Here is a 25,529-nt window from a genome sequence, read left to right as displayed (position 1 = left end):
ATTTTAGTTTTAATGCTTGAACCTTAAACATTTTGCAAAAATCTTTTTTTTAATTATTTACCAGTGCAAATGATTATTGAATTATGTTCACACCCTCTCCAATAAGAATGTATCAACTTCCCAATTCATTTAATGTTAGTTAGGTATTAATTTTTAATGCATATTTATAATTCTTAATGCATTCGTGCTAAAATTTTTAATCATTTCATAGTTTTTGTCTTGTGCGTTTTAAACTGGTGCTAAATATCCAATGTAAATAATAATTAAGATAAATACATTTAAACAATTGAAAACAAGACAATTCCAAGAACATTTATCTATTACTAAGTTAGATTGTCACAAAATAATAAGAATAAAGAAATATAATAGGTAATTATTGATATTGGATAATTAATTTGAAAAACAAACTTAATGTTTTCTCACTCATTGCTTTTATTATTACTACCGCTTACACCTCTTTTTACTACTTACTTGCATGAACTCTTTTCTAAGAGTTTTAAAGAGCTCTGGAACCAGTTTTGCTTTTTCCAAAAGAAGTTACTAAAATACTGTATTACTACGAACAAAAAGGTCCAAGTGTTTATATGTGTTGGATTTTTTATATGAATTTCGTTTAATGTCAATATATTTCCTGTATTTTACAGAACTTCGGGCGATTCGCTGTATTTAATCCTTGGATTACCCAAGACGGCCACTCCAGATGACATAAAAAAGACGTACAGGAAATTGGCTCTGAAATACCATCCAGATAAGAATCCCAACAATCCAGAAGCTTCCGATAAGGTAAGGACATTGTCAATGTCACATTGAATTAGGTTTTATTTTATAATATCTTTAAAACCAGTCTTATCTCACAGATTGGCGACATGCCACTAGTTCTCTCGTTTGGACGGTGTCTGCATGAGGTCATATCTGCTAACAGACAATTATTAGCTGCAAAATCAATTTTAGATGTTTCGGAACCCACGTCAAAGTGGTGTCCATTCATCTCCTATCATCAAGCCCTGGGCTTGATATGGACATGGGCTTATGTCTGTGATCTTCTCACCACTTATGGCTTGCTCTGAATCATGTCAGAAATGGCCATGGACATAATGAATGTTATAAGATGAGAATTTTAGTTAAAATGATGATGGATGGTGACATAATGGCCCATATGAATAAAACCAGAGCAAATGCTCATGAGCAAGAGCATGGAGCATGAGGTTTTGCTCATGAGCAAAAGGTAGAAGCAAAAGCATTTGCTCATTTTTATATGAATAAGCTTTACTTTATACTCTTACCTTATGCTCCTGAACTCTGAGCAAATGCTCACGTTTTTTGAAGATTTTTCATCAGCTGATTCGCTTTTGTAGCCTTACTTTGTTTTTATAGCTCACGGAAGCGCTAAATATGCAAGTAGGGGGCACCGCTTGTGTTTGTGTCGTCTGCTCTGTTTTCTATTTAAGAATTGAGTTTTAAGTTAGTTGAGTTTAGAATTTTGAAATAATAGCGTGAAAAATCTCTATAATAATCTTCAGCATATTCTTATAATATTATTAGCCTTCTTATAATCGTGTACACTCTTATGTTTTTAAATGCCTATTTCCTATTTTGTGATGGCTATCTTTATATCAGGTAGCTAGCTATCTTTTGTAGGAATAATGGTGATATAATATAATATCATGGTTGAATTTAAAAAGAGTTTTATAGTTCTTAATTATTGGTTGTGATCGTATCTGGTATAGTTTCCCCTTCCTCATACGAATTAGTTGAGCCATTTTACTATGAGCAAAAGGTGATAAGCTGCTCTAGACTAGACTCACCTTTTTTGAAGCATTTGCTTCAAACGTTGAGCAAATGCTCTATTTTATTCATACAATTTTGAGAATAAGCTTTTACTTTTGAGCAAATGCTCAAATTATTTTTTTGATGAGCATGAGCAAAAGGTTTTGCTCACGTTTATTCATAGAAAATGGAGCAAATGCTCCATATTTTAGAAGTATAAGCAAATGCTCAACTTTATTCATATGGCCCATTGACTTGATATGTATCTGCATTGGTATGCTGACTGTTATGGGAATCTACTGGTGACCTCGATTGAGACTGTCATAGCCCTCCTAAGGAATGCATCATCATATTTCTAGTTGAATGCCAAAAGAGGAAGGTTGATGTCAGTTGACAAGATGTGGTTAATAAGTGTCACCCGCATTTACAGAACAATTAGCAAGTTTAGCACTGCGTAATAAATAAGAAGATGAAAGAAAGGATATTTTAAAGAATCAAAAATTTTTTATTGGTTCTTCAACAACAATAAATATACAAAAAAAAACTTTCAGCAAAAATATAAGAAACCAATCACCTGCAAGGAAAATCCTGTGCCCAGGTGAGAGTTGCTAATACAAATTCAATATGAGTCATTAAGAACTTACAAAAGATGAAATAAGATATTATATAATATAATATTTAATAAAAGAAGATGATGAATAAGAGGTATAAGGGTTAAAGAAACAGAGAAAGAAGGAAACTTATTTAGTTATGATTCATTATATAATCAATGCTAATAAATTAATGTAGAAACTTTGTTTAATACAGTAATTTATATTCAATATGTCTGAGCGTAAAATATGTTTATTTTGCATCAAATAAAAAAAAATTTGCATTGAGTAATTGTTATCTTGAACTCAAAAACTAATTATGAGGCATTGTTCTGTAATAATTATATGATCTGTAATCGCCAATGAAATAAATGAATAAATGAATAGTACTTGTTCTCGAGAAACTTTTTTCTCAAATCTTCTTGTCGTCTACTGATATTGCATGTTGATTAATGGGTATGTTGCCGTTTGAGGAATTAATAAGTTTTCAAATTTCAAGGGTGCATTGTTTTTCTACAGGTAAAACACAAAATTATAAGCATAATCCGTTTTTCATCTTGAAAAATGCTCACTGCGTTGAAAAAGTCGTTTTGATTTAAATTGCGTATCAATTAAATTAGGCCTATACCTTTTTCGGTCGATGAAAGTTATCAGATTCATCCGGAAGAATAAGATTAGTTATAGTATTTCTAAACCTAATTCATTATTTTTAAACATGATCTTTTCGTTTAAATTTCAACGAGTAAATCATAATGGAAAAAGCGTAAAACAATTTCACAAGACCTGAAATTGTTAAAGGTGTCTTACCCGATTTTACACTTAGTCCTCAATTAGCAGTATATTAGAGCGGGGTTTTCTTACAGGAACTATATCGAAGTGTATTATCACACTGGAAGACCTTCAAGTTGTAGGTAACCCAATTATCCAAAGTGAGAGTGGGGGTTGAACCTCACCCCTGTACCCCTCCCCACAATATTATTAACGGTCCATCGACTGATTCCTCATTTGTCTCAGCATTGAAGCGATCCAAATTCATAAATAACGTTTTAGAGATTTATTTATGATCAAAAATCATTATTTATGATTCAAAATCATAAATAACATTTTAGAGATTTGCAGCAACAATTCAGGTTTTCATCAGTTTTGTACGTGAATATGATTTTGTTTCATTCCTGTACCTTTAAGAAGCAGATCGATTTTCAATATTGTATAGTTGATTACATTTCATTTCCAAGAACCTTAATTCATTGAATGATTAGGGGATGATGAAGGCCTTACAAGTTTCATTTAAATGACATGTTGTAAGAGAAATTGACAATATACAAAATTCAAAACCAGATCCGCTTCTTTAGAGCTACAATAGCTACTTACTAAAAATTTTAGATAACCAACATAATATTTTTGAAATATTGCAGTATTAAAGGAAGAATAAATATTATCTTTTCAAGCGCAATATTAGCTTTTTATTCTGATTTCAACAGAGTTCTTCTCCAACTTATTTCTCCTTAAATTTTAAGAACACAAGACTCAACTTTTGATGTATGAAAATTCGTAACTAGTTTAGTGGCTCATATAATGAATGATTATCAGCCCTGTTTCCAATCCTAATCAATGCAAAATTGATGAAAATATAATAATTTTATCATTGTGATTGATATTCTCATTTTCATAGGTCTTCGATGTAAAGTGAATAATGAATAATAATTTGGTTGAAAAATGGTAGAAAAATTATTAGTACTGTAAAAAGTTATCTCACAGCAGATCATCAGGTAAAAAATACAAATAAGATTTGTGTATAAACGAAAAATCACATAACGAAGACACACATGAAACTTTACCTAAGCTCATTTCATCTTTCAACAGCCTATCACTGTTGTAAGCATTTCAAATTAAAGTAATGCTGCACAAAGGTTGAGTAAATCTTTATGTACGCTCAAGGTCTGTATCATAATGACATGAAATAACATATCATAGTAACTACACAACTCTTATCGATGCTATCTATTTGAATATATGAATCACTTTACTCAAGTACTTAAAGCGTGCTACTTTTCTGTGCTGATAATTCATAGATATGAGCTTTAAACTGCATTTAAAAATGAATTTTTGTCCGGATTTAGCACGTCTCTACATTATATCTAGTTTTATAATCATCACCATAATTCAATTTACATTGAACCTTAATAACTTCAGCCTCTACTACCTGTATATAATTCCTCAAAACAATTATTTTAAGCTTATGAGTGAGTTGTTTTAGGATCTTCTAGCTTTAAAGCTATTGGTAAATTCCATTCAGATAGTTCTCTAGGTTTACAAGTCGAGACTTGAAACATTACACCATTCACTTTTCACATTTCACGTCGGTTCAGTCTTTATCAGCTTGAGTAAATACGATCTATTGATTTTCCATGCCAGCTCATCTTGCATGCTTAGAGTTTCAACTTGACTTTCTCTCGCACATATACTTCATGCGTACTCTTTCTATGTATGCAAGAATATTTTCAAATTACTATTATTTATGAGTTCATCACAATTATTATCATTGGTTAGTTTTTTTACTAAAGTAACTAAATGTATAGCTTTCATTTTATCTCCACTGTCAATTAGTCATAGATCACGTAATGAATTTCTTTCTATTGAAATAAAAATGTTAATGAATAATTATTATTGTTCAATCTTCTGTAATACTGTATTTCATTATCTTATCATTTTTCATCCTATTCAACATATATTATAATTATTCTCTTCCCAACTTGAAGTACATAGATGTGAATACTTCACTAATGAAAAATAAATATTAATTGCATCCACTTTGTAGAGTTCAAGTAAACCGGCACTTATTTTATTCACAGATTATGTCACTTGGAAATTGTTTCCTTTTTCGAGTAGCACTCTTCACACTTTCTATTTCACCAATAACAATTGCAGGACTCCTTGCTTACAGGAACTGCTTGTGATGTCATTAGGCAACGTTGAATCTCGTTCGGATAAATCCGATAAGAGAAAATCTCGATCTTTCAAGAGGAAACAGACTTTGTTAGGAAACAAACCCAAACATTCAGTTGATCTAAATATAGTTTACATCATTATTCAACTGTGAATCATCTGTATTCAATTCAACACTCAAATTTTCAAGGCCATAGTATGAACTACTTACTCTTTTCAAGTTATATGCATAATAAAAATCTCCCAATACATCTCAACTGATTTAAACAATACATAGTATTTACGTTGTAGATACTATACATTATTCATATCTTTTCACATTAGTAGTGGCTTGCATTGATGTGGCACTTCTGTATGATGTTGTAAACTAGGCCTATTCAGAGGGTTTCTCATTCAATATTTTGTCCGGTATCTATACTTATTAAATTCAGAGTGTAGACCATGGTCAATCAAGAATCGGGAAGTAATAGAATGCATCTATACTTATAAAATTCTTATCTCACTGACTCACTGATCACGATTTCTGGAAAACTACTGGATGGATTGCAACAAAACTTAGAATATAGCTTCCTTGTACGTCCTAGGTGCTCACTAAGAAATCTTTTGGTGATATTTCAACTCTAAGGGTGGTTTTAAGGGTTTGAAGTTCGTCTTTTAGCATGTATATTCTTCTTCTCCCAATCTCTTAATTATAATTGAAATGTCCATATCATATGTTACTATAGAACTATAATCTAGAGAGAGTACCTATTCGAAACATTTGATAACTGGCGACCAATTAATACTTTTGTCAGGTTGGCATTAAGTTGAGATTATTTCATTAGGTTGGCACCAAGTTGAATAATTAATGCATTTATCGAGAACAAATTGATTGGGCACTGCTGCTTCAATCAGAGCTATTCCTGGGAGTATAGATAATTTCTATTTTTCATAAAAGTTTGTTTTCAAACTTTTATGACGGGAGTTGCTCCTATCAATTATTGATCCTGTTCTATCAAGACTAATTTTGTTTGTATATCCGACAGATCGCGAAAACTGCTTAAAGGGGTATTTTAAAAACTTCAGAAGTGTCCATTGTGGAATCTGTTTGTAAAGAATGAGGAAATTCGGCCAAAATTTAACTTGGGTGAAAGAAAGGGGTTATTTATTAAAACGGCCAAATAGCTGTTGTTGCTTTTCCTAATGTAAAAATATCTTGCATAGAAGTAAGGCGCTTTTCACATGAATCAATTATTCCCAAACATTGATTGTTTTACCAAAGAAAATAAAAGGTAGCTTTCGATAAAAATATTGGAGAATATGTATGTCAACAGTTCGTTGACTGTCAGTATTCCTCATTAATAGCATCAATGCTCCCCTTTCAAACAATGCTGACACATTGATGTGAATCTTACTATAATCTGGTTACTTTAGATCAGATGAAGAAAATAATGTTGATGATCGCTACTGTTTCAATTTCAATCATGTTTGACATTTTTGCTTTTGATGCCAGCTGTTATTATTATGTGAAATAAGCTCTCATTGAATGAAATCATAATCATTGAAGTCAATATTATACTAAGAAAGCAATTTGTTTGAATATATGTGTTTTTGTGGATATATTTATCCATGTCGGACGAATCTCGAAAACGGCTCTAACGATTTTGATTAAATCAGGAATATAGTGGGTTTGCGACAAAAAACATTATTTTGGAACAGGTCTCAACTCTGGGAAGATTCGCTGAAGTTCCTTGAGAAAGGATTATTGGTCCCTCAAGTAGCAGCTGATCAGAAAAAAGTTTTCCATAGTCTGTTGAAAATGTAAGTAAATATGTGAGCAAATAAAAAACATTATAATAGCTGTAGTTGAGTTACCAAATTAGGCGATCTTATTTTAAACATTGCAGTATTCATGAAACATCTGGAAGAATAGGTTCAGAAAGTGACTGGATGATAGCAAAAGAAATTTAAAATCGATCTCTCCAAACATAAATTGTAGTTGAATGTAATGTTCATTGTGAGGTGATAGAAATGCAACTAATTTCTTCAGCTTCTGTTGTATTGGTTCCTTTGTTGCTCTATGTTTGTACGCAGCCATGGCCTTGAGAGAGACAGTTGCACTGTCTGTTAATTCAATATCTGGACTAAATACAACAAGAACCAATCAGAGAAGCCTTCTATTGAAAAGAACCCTGCTCTGATTAGTTCTCATAAAATTTAATCCTGATTGAAATTGAACATGCTTTTGTGCTACTGGGCCTGATATTTTCATGTTTCAAAATCAGCTAAAAACTAAATCGAAAAAAACATAATATTCCATCAGCTGCTCCTATTTCCTTTCATGATGTTATTACGACACAAGACAAACCTATTGATATTGATAGATCACAAGTAAATTCTAAAGTTGTCAATTTAGATAGAAATTAAATTTAGTTACATGTTAGTTTACATCCAAATTCTCATCCCTAAGCTTTTGGTTTCAAGCTAAGATCAAAGAAAGAAATCATATAATGGTAATCAATAATCAAAGCGATTGAATAAACTCTATTCAGATTTATGCAAATTCACATTAAAATGATCTCATTTTAATATTTATGATTGTAGAGTTTAGGACATGTGAAATCAGCCACAATAAATGTTATACTATTATGAATGGACTTCCATGAAAGAATCAGTGGATTGGCTGCTTTTACACTTTTGGATAAGTGAAACGAAAAGTAAGCGACAGGCTATGCCAAAAATTCCAGAATAAGCAAGAGATCCATGGATACCAGAGTCATCAAATTCCGAATCAACCTAATTTGGAATTCAATCTTCAATTGCCAAAGCAAAAATAACATGATCACTGCTAATTTGATAACTGTCTACAGGAAATATTAATTGCCAATGAATAAAGTCGAGGGTGACTCGTAAGCCCCGCCCCATATCCTACAAATTTCGCTGCAATCAGACTACTCTTCTACAGAGCACTTCCAACACATCAATTAATTATTTGAATGATTTGACTTAATAATTCTCATGCCAGTTGTGGCCTAATCTCAAGAACGATTAGGCTATAACAATTTTGGTATGATTTAGATTATAAATATTTCACAAAAATAATTTTATCTTTCAATTCCCGTAGCGAAGCACGGGTGCCCTGCTAGTATATTATGAAAGTTTACCAACGAAAACTACTCATAAAGCATTCACTATTTTGTATCAACAGAGTACCCCGTATGCCTATGAGGACACATGACTGTTGGTAGGACCGAAAAAAGAAATGGAGATACTTGTTAACATCAATTATGACTCTGTATCGGTGCAAAAATGTGATTATTATTTCGGCCCTTTTCGTTATTTTGACAATTACAATATCTGGAAGTATTTTCACTGACTTGTGAACAGATACAATTTTACCCATTGATCTTTTTAGTTGATAGCCTACTAGCAAAAATGCCAGATATCAGATCCTTGAATTGAGTTGAATTGGAACCTACAAAATAGCACTTTATCAGTAAAACAGTAATTCATCAGTAAACATGATGATTGTAGTGTGAGGTTTTTTTGGCTAATGTGGTGGTCATTCTGTTGTTAAGACTGAAATGTTATTGTATATAGATGTTTATCCAACTGACCCAATCGTGATTGGTCTGGTCCATGATCAAGCTATCGGATATTGTGCTTTGTCTATTGAAGAACTTCATTTTAAATATTATAAATTGTAATGAGTGCACTGTGCTAGGAAATATTTTCAAAGATTTTCGAAAACATCTATATAATAAGAGAGAGTAGGGTTGTGTTTGTTCGTATCAAAACATGTCAACTTGTGGATTGCATACCGGAAAAACGGGAATGATTTAGATCTCCAAATTTTGAACATAGATTCTAAAAATATCAATCTCGTGCACCTGGAAGCCCAAATTTCAATTTTCCTTCTAGATTTTTCAGAATTAATGTTCAAATTCATCTATGCTACCGTACATGAAGTTCCATAGGCTACATATTGTTGCAGCCCAAAGTGTGTTTTTTTATGAGGAGGTTATAACAACAACAGTGTAGCGCAAAGGTAAAACGCTGGCTTACAGAGCGATGGTTCCTCGGTTCAAATCCCGATGCTTCCCAATTTTTTGTTCTTAATTTTTTCCCTCGAAACGTATTATTATCAATTATTTTTTGAAGGAATTTGTTTTCATTACAATTGAACTTGGATTTCATCAAATAATTATTTTTAATGTAAACTTTTGTCACCAGTACAAAGTCCTCATGCTGTAGGCCTATCATTGAATTTCATAAGAAAAACATGAATAGATCACAATAAAATAAGTAATAATTTATATTCTTCAGTTATAATGTAGTATCAGACACGAATTCCCAGTGATACGAGTATTTTAGGTATTTTGTTTGAAATTGGGAAAACAAAAGGCTGCCTGATTCAAATTGAGGAGGATCCTAATCGAACTAAAATTTATTGATGTATTGGAAAAATCAATATGATTCTGTGAGGTTTTCAAGTATTATGTATTCTTCAGTTTTCTATACTATAATAAAGGAAAGAACTGGCTTATACACGTAAGGAATAGGGAATTATGTTTGACGCATCATCACTTCTGGAATATACTCAACTGATTTATTTGAAATTTTGCATATAAATTCTTAATTAACCGAGGATGGTTATTTATACCTATTTTCAGTTCTTCAAGACTTCATTACGTCAAGTTTTCAATTTGTCATGCTTCCAGTTGTTGTATAGAAGCAGCTGAACATTTATTTTAAAAGGGACACTAGATGATAGGTATGATTGGGGATCCTATTCGAATAAAAATAACTGATTTTCTGTCGCATCAAAACCGCACCGATTTCTCAAACCGTTCAAAAGATATTCTCATTCAAAGATACTGATAAATCATCCATCTATCCATCATCTTTACTGTAATAATGGAAAGAGCTGGCTCATACACGTACGTGATGTAGGAAAATTATGTTTGACACATCATCACGTCTGAACTACTGGACTGATTGATTTGAAATTTTGCATAAAGATTCTTCATTAACCGAGGACGGTTATAGGCCTATTTTCAAATTTCGAATTTTTTATTACGTCAAGTTTTCATTCTGCAGTTTTAAAATAGACCCTTGCGAAGCACGTGTTACCTACTAGTTTTCTATAATTTATAAGTTATAATTGCAGTGATATTTCTTATTGAATGCAACTCTCAGTAAGTGTATAGCATTTTTGAACTGAAATCAATAATTCATCTTTTATTTCAGACATGAATTGTAATCTTCAACTAATTAGCGCGTTTCAGATTATTTCACTTCACTTTAGTGCACAATAATGCAGCTTTTTTCTGTGCACTCCATATTAATTCCCTTTTACTTGCAATCTATGAAGCAAAGATCCTATTCACAAGCCACTATGGGAATAATTTCTATTTTTAACGGAAACGTCCTGTTAAGGCATCGCTTTTATCTTTTAAAGCAGCGCTTGTTTCGGATAGGCATGAGTCATTCATCGATAAGCAAAAGTGTATCTCGGTCATCACTTTCTTATCAATCGACAATAAATATTTACTTCAGTTTTGGAGTTATTTTTCTATAAGTCTAGATAGCGTGCCTCGTTGATAGAAAGTTGGTTGGTGTGATGTCACTTGCTAGTGAAAAAATGTTTACTCTCCAATCTGAATTTATTACCAAAAATGGCTATTTATTTTTGTAGAGGAAGTGATGAATTGATTTGTCTTGAAACTATCCAGCTGAAATAATTGTAAAGTAAAAGTATGTTGTGTACGTTTTATGTGAATGATATGCTATATTAAATGTATTACTGTTTGAACAGTCTAGATTCCAGACAATGTTGCTCTTCGTTACTTGTTATAATGCAGATTTAAATTGTAAATTATATTTTAATAATAAGTATTTATTTCAATATGAATAATTAAAATAATGAATTTGGAAATAGTATATAGTAGAGTGATCCATAGCTAATTTGATTCACAATTACTGTATTAGTATTCACTATGAATTATTTATTGAAGGAAACTTACAAACAAAGATCACTCTACAGTATTACTGAATTACAGTATTAATACTGTAGGGTAATGTAAGGAACCGTACATTTAACATACTGTATTAGTATTCACTATGAACTCACTAGCAAAGTTCTATTGTAAGGTCATGTAAGGAAACGTAAATTTAATTCTAATATAAAAGCTATAATAATTATTATTGAAGCTCCAGTTTCATTAATCCAATTCTTCATTTACTAATACTGTATTGTCAACGCTATTCTATACTCATTGCTCAATTTCTCGTGTCCTCTTACTATTCTCAACCCAATCATAACTAATAAAAACATTTATTACAATTTCAATTTTAATCACAAATTAATACTGTTTTTCCACTCCACATCAAGAGATGAGTTTTCTAATAACTGTGAGGAATTACTGGCTGTTGTGAATTCCATTCATTCATACAATAAGTACATTATCAAAATTCTAGTGCAAAGGTTTTTTTGAAAAACAATGTTGCTTATTTACTAATCAACTACCTAATTTCTTCATATTATGGAATTTTTGTCTCAAATATAATATCGTACTTATGTTAATGGAGCTCTTTAGAATCTCCATGATGGTCGGCGTTTGTCTGAAAATTGTGTGCTCAGTTTTATATCATTTAGTTAAAAGGTTTATGGATTTAAAATTCAATTAATCATTGAATAAAACATTGAGTTTTGAATATATCCCATAATTGAGTTTTGTTTGTAGGTTTTTATTTCTTTAATTTTAGTTTATTTTTCTGTATTTGTGTAATGAATTTTCTATAATTTTTGTACAGTTCAAAGACGTAAACCGAGCACATGCCATCTTGAGTGATCTGACAAAGAGAAATATCTACGATAACTACGGATCTCTGGGATTGTACATTGCTGAGCAGTTTGGTGAAGAAAATGTCAACGCTTACTTCCTCGTCACATCTGGCTGGTGCAAGGTAACTCAATCAATCACTCCTCTTGTTTCATTAGTAGATTTATATTTTTCCAAACTCTATTATGGTCAATCCTGATTGATTTATTCACTTGCAAGGTCTAGAGAAACCTGTTGCTTAATACCTTATATGTATCCTATTATATTAAGCGAGCAATTTCTGTATATCTGTTTATATTTTTATATCTAGTTATTTATGTTCAACGGATCTCGAAAACGGCTCTAACTATTTTCACGAAATTTGGAACATAGTAGGTTTATGATATAAAAATTCGATTGCACTAGGTCTCAACCTTGGGAAAACTCGCTGAACGAAATTAAAAGGATAATTAATCCTTGGCTGAAACAGCTGAGACTTTCGTCGCCTGTGGTTAGTAAAAAGTGAGCGAGTGATTCTGTGGAAAATCAAAATATCGCATCCCCGAAATTCATAAGCTGATGTATAGCCAGCCAGATGTAAAATATAAACACGATCATTTTAGAGAATTATTGTGTTCTGTTTATCAATGAATGAACGAGCGAAGCTCGATGCCCCGTTATTAATAGTTTAAAAACAGTACAGTTTATAAACATAGTTTAAATACATTTTTGATAACAGATTAAGCTTGCTGGGAAAAGTTTCTGTTTGTAAAAAAATTGAGCGAATTTTTATCCATTAAAACTAAACAGTTGAAGATAGGTCAATTTCATCCCTTTTTATTATTTTCAGGCTCTTATTTTGTTCTGCGGCGTGATAACCGGCTGCTACTTCTGCTGTTGTTGCTGCTGTTGCTGCAACTTCTGCTGTGGAAAGTGCAAACCGCGGCCACCAGAGGACTCTGGCGACTATCAGACGCTACATGTGAGTGTTTGTTACCACTATTCCACGTTCATTCATTAATTAATTCATTCATTCACCCTACACGTGGTTCTGCATACAGTGCTTCATCAATACTTCGTGTGAGATTGTACTACACTCGTCATGGTAACTTGAATCCTTTTCTGTTAACAGATTTCAGTCCGAGAGTGCTTTGTTACAGAGTTGAAGATTCCAGATTTTCAAACCGATATAGTACTATCATTTTATCATATTTTTAGTAAAATTTAATCTTTAATTGTACAGTATAATCTTATGATTTCGACAAAAAGAAGAAATGGAAAGTAATTTTATTACTTTCATAATTATTTTTGTGCCAAACACAAATGATGATGTGTTGGTTAAAATGGGATGCTACACGAATGGGGTGCGAGATTAAAATGGTCAAGCTTAAAAGCGGATTCCCACATATCAGTATCAATGTACGTGACCAGTACAGTTGAAATTTAAATCCCATGAGTTCTTATGGAACTGGTCCCACTCAGCCCGGCCGAACTAGTATGAATAGTCTCATTATAACTCATGGGAATAATATTGTCACTGTACCGAACACCTACACTGATACTGATACTATAATGTGCAAATCACCTTAAATGTGAGTATTAAACCTTTATTAAAAATTATCTTTTCAACTTCGAAAGCCTTGTTTGGGTGTTTGGACATATTAACTTGTACAATTTCCTTACAGTAAAAGAATTGCTCTTCCGAGCTCATGGGTAGGCTATATTAGATTATTCATCTTATTGAAAATTCTATTTGAACTCCTTATTACTCTCAAAAATTTTAACTAAATTAGAAGTATTGATAGCACTATGCAAAACAGCGTGTTCCCATTCACTACATTAATGTTTACTTTGAGCTTAACATCTCAGCTACTATTTATTAATTAATAAAACGCTGCTGTGTGAATTATATTGCAAATGCTCCTGACTCTTGTCTTTGATTCAGGTAAGACATTAATAACTCCTGTGTTGTAGATCGATTAATTCGTAAATTTATTATTCGTATTATTTTGTGGTCATATTATACAACTCATGGTATCAGAACATAGACATAATTGCACAGTCGATCAAAGCTTGTTTTTTCATCAAATTTTGTCACTTTTTCGGATTATTAGTGAACAATTTTTGACTTGTGTTCAGTCATTCCAGTCATACTCTTCGTATGTCAGGTTTGTTTGGCAGCATCATTCTTACTTTAAATTTGGTACTATATTAGTCGATATTATATTTGTCGATTAGTTACATTCCGCATTCAAATCATGCTCTCTATCATCGTTTTATTTTCTATTTATTTCCACGTTTTATTTTGAGTTTCTGATTTGCTTCAATTGTTTATTGGTTTTCAAACAAATAAATTTATAATTTATAGTTTCTTGCTATAGGCTAACCTCCTTATGTTAGTAATATTATAAAATCCGAAGCTGTTATTAGAAAAATAAGGATACAATTTGCTATTAATTTTTCTCCGGAATTATAGGATTATGTGTTTTAGATTTCCACTTTCTATATTATAGTAATAATAACAGATCCAGTACTCCAGTTAGGATATGCCTTGACTATTATTGGAACCCCTTGAAATGTGTGAAGCTTCATTGTTTCGGAGATAGCGATTGCCATAGTAATTATAGTTTATTCAATTACTTATTACAACTACTAATGTAGTTGGTTGAAATAGGTAGCCTACTTAACAAACGCGTTAAATTAACCAACAAAAATTTGTTTAAAAATTCTTGAAAATTTAGATTTTTTAAAATTTATTAATATAAAATTATTATTATTATGAGTTGCCTACTAGAGACTCTTTTATAATTAATTCTCGCAATTATAGTTATGAACTTGAGAAACTTGAAATGTTAGCAGTATTGTATTCTACTACTGAAACATAAAACATTTTCATTGAATAGTTCTTTGACTAGCAATTTACTTGGGCAAAAATATGATTTTTTGAAAATATTTTAGGTTACCTAAAATCGCTTTTATTGACCAAAAAGAAGATTGGATCAACATCAATACTATATTTAAGTCAAATTTTTCATTTCAAACATGGTGGGTTGTTTCACATATTTATTGCGTATTTTATTATAATTTTTCAATTTGTTTTATACTCATTCATAAATCTAATTTCATCGCTATTCATCGACATCCATTGACTTCACACAAACACAACTCAAATAATTACATCAACATTAGCTTGAAAATCTCTCATTATTAACTCGGTGGAATGTTTGCAAGTTTCATATCAAGTTGAACCTCTTGCTAAATATTGATCTCGCTCTCTCTCTCATAACAGTTGAAAGGCAATACATAATAATGCATGCTATAATATTCTTGGCATACATAATTATTTATCTTTGGCCAATGAATCTGCATTCAACACATGGGTAAGTACTTGAAATTTTTCATGTGTCATCAACTTCATGTGTTGTTGGCCCCTTTATGATTTACCTTTCTAGAAATTCTGTTCATCTTCTGATATTGAAAAAGCTGTTAACGACCAACGATTTTTTCAATCTATTTTTGATTTTTCAATTCAGTGCTTTCAAGACAATTTCACTGAATGTGATATGTTGTTAGAGAATTACTATAGCATGCATTAATCTCTACCTCTCTAATATTCCGGATAGCATATTGTGATATTGTAATTGACTTGGAACATTTTCGACGGTTTGAACGTTTCTGATCAAAAGAGATAGGTAACTTGACCTATTATTTTTAATCAGTTTTTGTAGTGCTATATCAGTTTCAATATTATTTACTGTTTGATATTCTTCCTGAAAATCGTTATTCGTTATTTTTCCCCACAAAATTTATTCATGCAAATCATTTTTGTTGTTATATCATTATTATTGTGTTTTATTATCCATTTTGAGTGGAAAATACCTTGGATATACAAATTAACATGTAATACATCCCTGAGTAGCCCAATATCACGAAGCTGTAAAGTAGATGTAGGCTAGTGCTGCTACGTTCAGTCCAAAATTTCATCAATTTTCAATTTCAAATGTCTGTTCCAATGTTTATATAAAGATTTATTTCTCAAATGAAATGCTTTTCCAGTTAATCGGAAGGATTGGTATAGATTGAATGGAATTTTCATAAAATAATGTTGAAAATCCCTGCATGTTTTCAAATGCAGTAATAGCTCTGTATTTGAAACATTTATATTTTACAATACATTAACTTCAACAATATTATTTCTATATTTTGTATAGTATAAAAACAGTAAAGGGGTTTCATCATTTTCTTCTTTCTTGATTTCTGGTTACATTAAATTTATTGTGGTTGGATCTTTTCTAAACAATTTCTGTCTATTATGGTGATTCGGAGTTTTTGCACTGTAAATAATAAAACATTCTATACTCACAATTCCCATTTACCTACCATGAATTGAGAGATATTTACCGATCAAGTTTTCTATAATTAACTTTCATTTTTGAAATTTATCATCACTATCCTCTGCAAAACAAACGCAGAAAAGCTGAAAGAAAAATCGTTGAAAAATTCATCAATTATACATACGTTTTACATAATCCTCTATTTTTTATATTCTATCAATTAGTAATGGCAGCTATTCTTTTGCTGCTAAATAATATTATTTCCTCCCGTTTCCATCATGATAAACAACATTAGCAACAAAAAATAATAAATTTCTCCGAAATAATTTTATAATATTGCAAATTTTCTCTCATGATAATTTAATTCTTATTTCGATTTAACTTCACCATTTTCCTTCTATTCATTTTATTTATTCTCATGAGGATTATGATTTTCTCCAATAGCGTCACAAAAAGTTTATTACACTTCAATAAAGTACTATTTCATTGCTCCATGTACATTCTCATTTACATTTTCGATTATTATCTCCAAAACACGATTCTTTATTATCAGATATTTATTGATAGACTCGGTTCCAATTGAAATGAAAATTTATTTCAATAGGTTTTCCAATAATTAATTGATGATTTTCCATCATCCGCAATAAACAAATCAAATTTTCCTGTTCATGTTTCAAAATTTATCTTTTTTTTTGTATTATTTTCCTCACAGTATTACACCATTTTAAATAGTATATAAAATGTATATATACCGACTTATCCTTATTATTAATCTCGGACGCTAAGGGAACAAAAACCTTATCATTGTTTATTTTGCAAAGTTCAATTCCAATTTCTTTATACAGAGTGAGTCATATGTATGGGAACCCCTCAATAAGTTGGAGACTGTTGTAGATATAATACTGTTACTTCCAGGATAAGTTATTGGTTGAATACTCTACCTTTTGACGTACAACGGAATTTATAAGTTGTAAGGGGGTGACTTGAGGGTTGTAACTCGAATATTTTGAATGTAAACACCCATTGTGTGGCACATCATTTTAAAGGGATTTTCAAAACAAGAAAGACGACATCAATAAGAATTTTCTGTGATGCTTGTATCCAAAATGGCGACTGATTTAAGTTTTAGTTTTTAAAGAAATGATTGGTAAAACATCAATCAGCCACCATTTTTGATTAAGTATCATAGAACATTTTTATTGATGTCATCTTTCTTGTTTTGAAAAGACCTTTCAAATGATGTACCACACAATGGGTATTCACTTTAAATATTCGAGTTACAATCCCTAAGCCACCCCTTATGAGGGGTTGAAATCCAGATGTACGTTAAAAAGTAGAGTATTCGACCAATAACTTATCCTGAAAGTTACAGTATTATATCTACAACAGTCTCCAACTTATTGAAGGGCTCCCATACATATGACTCACTCTGTATAAATGTTATGGATATATTTTACACAATAATTTTCACTTTTCTAATTTTATCCAAGTACAGAAAGAATAATCCAAGTACAATTCTGTTGTTTCATTTATATATTATATTTTCATCGTTTACTCCATTTCCATTTTAGTTACCGTATTGAGTTCTCCAATAGACAACTATTTTTAATTTGTTCACCTCATTATGATTATTATTTCTGACTAGTTATCATCTTATTTTTTGTTGATGTGCTTTGTGCGTGCGTGTGCGCGCGTGCGCATATCCCGAAGACGTACGTCTGCTTCAAGTGATGAAAAAGGAAGCGCACTTAGTGGCTGTTGCGTGTTGTTTTTTGTTTTGTAGAGAGACCATGACAACGGGGGGGCATCGGGGGGACCCACGGTCACTCAGCAGCCAAAATCCTCCTACAACCGGGTAACTATTCACTCTTGCCAACAACTATTTAGCAGCAACTATTTTCTATCTATTTCTTTCTATTTTCTTCAATCTGCTTTGCATGTTGTCTTTAAATGTTGTACAGATAGTTTCATCACGATCGCAACCCAAAGATATACATAGTTTAAACAGGGTGTTTGACTAAACATTTTGTAGAAATATAATGATTTTAATTGAATTTCTATGTTTTAGAATTCATTAGAAAACTTTTGAGTAGTCCTGAAAAGTACATTATAAAAATATTCGAATAACCGAGGTTTTGCAACCAAATTTAAATAAGGGCATAACTAGGCTAATTTTCAACGAAAATAAGAAAGAAAATCTTCTAGAGTTCTTGAGTTGAATTCTGTTTTTAATGTTTCAATCATTGGTAAGATTGCGGTTGTCGTGAGGAGCAATAACATCCAAAACAGATGACAGATAGTAGTTAACATAATGAATATATAATTTTTGAGGCTTTTTGTGGTGGTGCCACCTTGCCATATATATATTTTAGACATCTATGAGCCTTACAATCGTTATATTTCAGCCACTTAAATTACCTCGCTAGTTTGTGCTTTTCGAAGCATCTATTTACCACACTCTTATAATAAAATGTCGATTAAATTTAGATTGTTTTGTGTATAGAATCTTGACTCTTCTTCACTCTTATTGCCCTTCGCTAAATTAACTTGTCAGGGAAATTGTACATTACTAACATTGCTTAAGGCTTTACGGTGAGCACTATTTGCTATGACATTTTTAATAGCATTGCCCAGTCTAAAATGAAAAGTATAATATAATTATAATAAACAACAAAAGCATTATTTAAGTGGAATCATGTGTATGTACTCATGAAGTTTTTAATATTAATATTTCAAACGTCATGTTACCAACATAAAACTAGCAGTGATATCTAAACAACCTAGCAAATAATGTGTGGCCTTAATGTTTGCTTGGGTAGCCTATTGTAAAATGATAGTGTATTAGGCTGGTCACTAACGAAAGGACATTCACGATTAACATGTGAGTACATATGTCGTCCTACATTGTTGTGTCATCACAGCGAAAGGCTTCGAGCAAACTTTTAGTATAGGTTTTTGTATCTTCGATTATTCGTTATTTTTTCTTCGCTGCTCTAGTTGAGATTAAATTATTTTTGTATCATAATTTATCATTTCCCAGTGGTTATTTATTTATTGTTATTCGTTGTTTATTTAATGTTAGAAGCCTCTCGCTGATGACAAAACATGCATGATGAACATGTGTGTATGCATGTACCCACGTGTTTATCATGCATGTCCTACCGCTGGTGGCCAACCTAACATTTCAAGTTGAAGAAGGGTAGTGCAAATTTATTGTATATATGAACAGTTTTTGTGGGTTGCGAAGTAGTTTATTAGAAGTGATTGAGGAAGGAAAGGAACAGAAAACTTTAGTCACGAATAGTTACTAAAATTTGAATGATTCAAGAAACATTCCAAGTAGACTTCTTGATTAAAAAATGATATCTGATCCTGTGTTTTCAATGATGATGTAATTATTTCATTTTTCCTTTCTAGTAGGCTACAAATTTGAAAATTCTGTAATACTCTGAAAAACACAAACTGTGATTTGTTTGAATAATGAAGAATGAACTGAAGATAACCAGAAAGCGATTCAAGTCATGAAAAATATGCAGAATTCTTGTATAAGGCACTCTGAAAGTCCTAAAGACGAGATGCATTATTTGGCTAATTACTCTTATCAAATTAATGGCACTGTACAATTTTGTAAGCCTGTTGAAGTCTACTCCAATTAAAGTGATTTTAATTGAATTTTATTACTTTTCTCTTCTTGAATATAAAATTCGCCAATTGCTTAGTTTGAGGATTGTATTCAAACTAAGAATATATCCTTAATGGTTTTGTATCTATTAGCACGTCATCGACTTCATCGATAAAAAGTATTAAAATCCATTGATAAAAAATTGAAATTTCAATCAAGGAGAGCAATAAATCTATAAAATACTTGTTATTCTTATTTTCTGTTTCACTCTAGAATCTCTATACCGTCACTACTGCTTTGAATCTTTAGGCTTATAAGTTTAGTGTAAAACTGTTGTTTTTGTAAATACAGTGCATTATCAAACTGCTTCAGTTGACTAGACGTGTCTTAGTTTGAAAAATTCTTCTCTTCGTAAATGGTACGTCAAAGCAGCATGATTATCATTATAATGTAATAATATGGATACATATATTATTTAGCATTGAAAAATTAATTCATTGTGTTTAAAATTGAAAACAGCCTTCATTATATTTCACCGGATATGGAGTAATAATATATTAATTTTCAAAGTTGTAATAATAATCTATATCGCGAATCTGTATATTTTTACGGCATAGATTTCATTTATGTATTCACAGAGAGTATTTTACTTGTAGGGATTGCTATTTTTTAATATGCCATACAGCAATATTTTATTTGGTTAAAACGATTGAATATTTCCACTACAACTATTCTGCTATTCAATCAAATAATGAATCTTCTAAATATGTTATAATTTATCTAGTAAACTATTGCGACAAGTTTACTATGTAATTTGATTAATTTTTTATAATAATAATTATCATGCTCAAATTATATTTCAGTTGATTTGATTGAAACTCATGTGATTGAGTATTCTTTGTTTTTTTTTTGAAAATTTCCCATTATTGCTGTACATGTAAAAAATTTTTTTTTCTAAAAATTTCATGTTTATTGTCGAGCAAGTTTTGTTTGACCCACGGCTTGAAGCACTACTCGAAATAACCGCAATGCTTTCTATGTTGTACTTTGAATACACTGAGCATTGCTGCGCTGCGAACTGTTGTAATATACAAAATTATTTCTGTGCTATGATTTATAATTCAAGTATATAAAAGGGCAATCTTATCGTGAAATACTTTAATCACTTTGAACTTTCAGCATTGGTTGAATGGGAATCTTTATGAGTGATTCGTAAGAAATGCTGACAGTTTAAAGTGAATCTCACTATAGCACAAATCTTGCAAAAATAATAATTCAATTGAATTGTCTGTGTTGTCTGAGATTGAAGGAAGATGTATAAAGATGGAGAAATAATAACAATTTTATTATAGTATTCATATTTTAAATAAACATTTTATTTTTAATTGTATGAGTTATTTGAAGGTATCTTATAATATCATATTACATAATATCATTGGTATATCTCAAACGATATTAAAAATGTAAAACGCATATTTATGTAAGTATTGTGGGATATATTTGAATTGTTTGCCAAATGTATTTCATGTTTATTTGGTATCTCAAACATTGAGTTATAAATGAATAATAAATAATAGTCATGTCAAGAAAACATTAGTGGATAAATCAATCTCATTCATTGAATTGGATTTGTACAAGAAGATTTGGAATATTGTACTTCAAGCTTTGTTGAAGAGTTTGTCCAATTAAAATCTTGTAATTATAATCAGACTTTAGTACTGGCAATATTCTAAATTACAGTATATTCTAATATGAAAAACTTATTTCTATTGTGCCAAAGAAGATAGATAAGATAATTTTGAATAAAATTTAGAATTTAGAAATAGGCCGACACATCTAGAAAATACCTGAGTCTATACCTAATTCATGCAGGTGAACGGGCTAGAGTCAAGAAAACTTCAATTAATCTTGCCATGCCTGATTTAATAGGTTTATACTATAGAATAACACTACAATTTGAACTAATAGAAAAATACAAACAGCCTCAATAAACATTGGCAGCTAAAATCGAACAACAGAAACAACAATATCATGTTACTTTGTTGACATTCTTCATCTGATTCGGGGGCGCATTACTATCCCCGTTTAGATAGCAATACGTCACAAAACCAACAAGATCAGTCATAAAATAACCAATCAATTTCAACATGAAATTACTCAAGAAAGAAAAAAACCCGTTGAACCCAAATTTCGTCGATAGTAACCCATATAACCCATTTCATAATAATTTTGAATCCCCACTTTTTATTGACATTCTCGAATGAACCTTTGTTTCACTACACTGCACTTTCGTTGGTTTGTACGTTGCTTTATCGTCGGGGTTACAGTACCTTGTTTTTGGCGGTGAGCTTTTACCGGTTGAATTTGGCTTGACGGCGACGTCCTCTTACGTCCCTAGACCTGTCGTCTGAACGGGTGTCTTGAAGCGGTTTTACATAAAGTTGCGGAACCAAAGGGGTGGTAGTACAAGAAGTTGGTTTGGGGACACACATGAACCGCTGTAAATAAATGTATTACAGCATTAATTTCTAACTCTTCCTACAATTCATCAAAAGCTAAAACAGGAGTTTATTCTGTTATTTAATTTAGATTTTATCTTGACGTTCTGATTTCCTTCTCAAAATTTAACAGATTTAAAACAAATTTACTTGCCAGAGTGTCATTAATCTACAATGCAACTTTATGAAAACACTCGTAATAAATTAATATAATGCTTTTAGAAAAATGAATACTTCATTAATTATGATGTTAACTTTTATGATATTTTTCGTTTGGTTTGCAAAATCAAATATAATTTTTCATATAGTAGCTCGGCTAGTATTGTTGGAAACTTGTGCGCTAGCCAACATTTATGTATTTATTATTTATGAACTTTAGGACGCAATCCAAGTGTAAATAACGGGCATTCGCCCAAAACTGCTCAGAACCTTAATTAAAAATGAACATTCCAGAGTTTATGATTTGATCTACCTACAAATACAAGTCCAAAAACTAGTATCAACTGAAATTATGAATTTATCACCTAATAAAACAAGACACTTTATAACACAATAAAAGAAAAAAATATTGAAAATTTCACTTTAAGGAAAGATAATGTTTGCCTTATAAGATTCACCTTTAATTAAATAAAATTAGTAGACACATAGAAAATAATTTAAATTGTATTAAAATTTGAACATTCATTAATATTAATTTCCTGGAGAAGAAAAACTTTCTTCTTCATCTATTAAGATTTCTATCATAAAAAATTTACTAAATCATTCAAAAGCCTTAATGACATAAGAAAACAGAGTCTGAAAAATATAAATTAAAAAATGTCATAAACTCAATATGAACAATTCTTAAAAGTTTCATTTCAATTTAAAGGCTATCTTCCTGACTTTCAGCAATACTCTACGATAATATATCTCCAGGAACAATAACTCAAATGTAACGTAACTGAAAACTTTCTATACTTCTGTAGAAAAAAATTATAAGTATCTTCCATCACTAATAAAATCAAAAGGATTATTCTCAATCAATATTATTAACTTGAAAAATAACAGGCTTTGTTGATAAAATCTTTTGATTGAAGTTTCACTTAATTAATTTCCCTACATTATATTTTAACCTTAGTTTACGTACCTTAGCGGTTATTTGAAGAAACAATTATTCGTACATGATGAAGAAACACAATTAAACCTTTCAGGACATGGCACTACTAGTAAATCTAAACATTAATAAAAAATAAAACTAGCTCCTACATTAACTACTGAAATAAACTTATAAACCTGCCCAAAAAGGGCGAAACATAATGACTACATCTTTACTCTCGTAGTGCTCCTAGCAAAGTGTCCTCCGGAACGTAATCTGGTCTCTCGACTGGGGAATCCCCACTACTGTATTTAGAAACAGGTCTCCTATTGGGCGAATGGAATCAATTTGACCAATCGTCGCGTGGCTTCTACAGCCTTTGGACCAAAAGGTAACTGCAAAATCGGTAGTTTGTTATAATTTCAATGCTTGCTGTTTTCCAACTTATCGCATTTTATGTCGCGACAAGAAGGCTAAGTTTTAGAGATAATTCCATAATCTACATTCCTCGACGACTCGGAGCCACAATTTTTAAATATCTATCATGGGAAACTCGAAGTCATGGCCGTTCATAATAGAGAGAGAAAATAATTTATTTCGCTAACTCACTTACAATAATGGCTCTAGTCTATTGCGTATTAAATTTACTATTATAACTTGGGAAAAGGCCTGAATTAAAGAGAGTGCCCGGCACACTATTAGACTGACTCGAAATTGTAAACTAAACGTGTTTCTATCTTGATTTGTCTTATTAAAACATCGAAGGTAATTCTGAAAACTGCTTGATAAATAGTTCAGTCTAAATTTGACTATCGGATGTTAAGAATTATAGAATAATTTTTCATTTTAATAAATGTTTTCAGAAGGATTTTTTTTTATTTTAATAATTATTTATTTCAGAAGCATTTTTATTCAATTTAAGCGTCAAGCTATTTTCAAGTTGTCCAAGGTACAATATATTTGAAAACAATCCGCCTGATTCTCTAAATGATTATAGTGTCAGTCCAATTAATTTATTGAGTTATCAATCACTCAGCTTGGCATCTAAGACGTTATTCCTCAAATATTTACACTTATTGTAAAATTATAAATATCAAAGCCAGTAATGGGCCGATTTTTTTAGGCATTCATATTTCATAAACTTTGGTACTGACAACATTATAATTTATTTCTATTTAACTGTCTCAAAATTTCAAACCCAATATGTTTCTATATTCAGCTGAGGTCGCCTGTTAGGATGTATCCGTGCGTAAAATACATTATTAAAAAATAATTATTTCAAATATCCAATGAAAGCTACATAAATAGAACTAAGGACTCCTGCTACTGCAATGTTAGACTTGTCTATATCACATTTCTGTAATGTATGAATTTTTTGGCAAATAAATTTCAAATTTCAAATTGTCATACAGTAATAATATACCAGCAGTTGTTGAACTGCAATTTCTAATAAAATCTTCCATTAATAAAGTAATTTGAAAGAAAACATAAACGAAAACAGGTAGCCTGGCCAGAATGTTTCAATTTTCATTTGGAATTATTTATAAATTGTATTAAATGTTTGTGTTGTGGCGGTTGCGTTGTACAGGATAGCGGAGACGAAGATGGTGGTGGCGGTGGTATGAGCGAGGCGGTGACGTCACAGCCCAAGTCGAATGAGTCAGCGCGACCGGTGTTCGCCATGCCCCCTCCCGGCGCCACAGAGTCGTCCTCCCTTAACACCGGCGACCGCACCACCTACACGCCAGGTAGTCAGTGTTCACCCCACCCCTAACCACCTACTAACACCATACACAAAACATAACATAACAAGATATCCCATCGTATAGCTCGTTTATGTTTCAAATTTCAAGCCGATTTTTTGATAACTCAAGCTGTCCACTGCCGACAGTCC

The 25,529-nt window shown here is 31.3% G+C and overlaps 1 protein-coding gene across 8 annotated transcripts in view; it reads left to right on the top strand.

The window, feature by feature from the left end:
• LOC111049042 (dnaJ homolog subfamily C member 5) overlaps positions 1–25,529 on the top strand; it is a 35,890-nt gene that overhangs the window by 625 nt on the left and 9,736 nt on the right. For 2 of the 8 annotated variants that reach the window (XR_002605958.2, XM_022335031.2), the window contains exons 2-6: positions 645–783; positions 12,099–12,251; positions 12,957–13,088; positions 18,224–18,295; positions 25,224–25,383. Coding sequence is in view for 4 of the 8 variants with exons in the window: in XM_022335031.2 (XP_022190723.1) it covers positions 645–783; positions 12,099–12,251; positions 12,957–13,088; positions 18,224–18,295; positions 25,224–25,383 (656 nt within the window). In the remaining 4 variants the exon portion in view is untranslated. Of the gene's footprint in view, positions 1–644; positions 784–12,098; positions 12,252–12,956; positions 13,089–18,223; positions 18,296–25,223; positions 25,387–25,529 lie in introns of all 8 variants that reach the window. The other 6 variants (XR_005571553.1, XM_022335030.2, XR_005571555.1 and 3 more) reach the window with 3 other exon arrangements.

This window comes from Nilaparvata lugens, chromosome 6, assembly GCF_014356525.2.
Source record: "Nilaparvata lugens isolate BPH chromosome 6, ASM1435652v1, whole genome shotgun sequence".
NCBI classification, from domain to species: Eukaryota; Metazoa; Arthropoda; class Insecta; order Hemiptera; family Delphacidae; genus Nilaparvata; species Nilaparvata lugens.
This window is presented reverse-complemented; position numbering and strand designations above follow the sequence as displayed.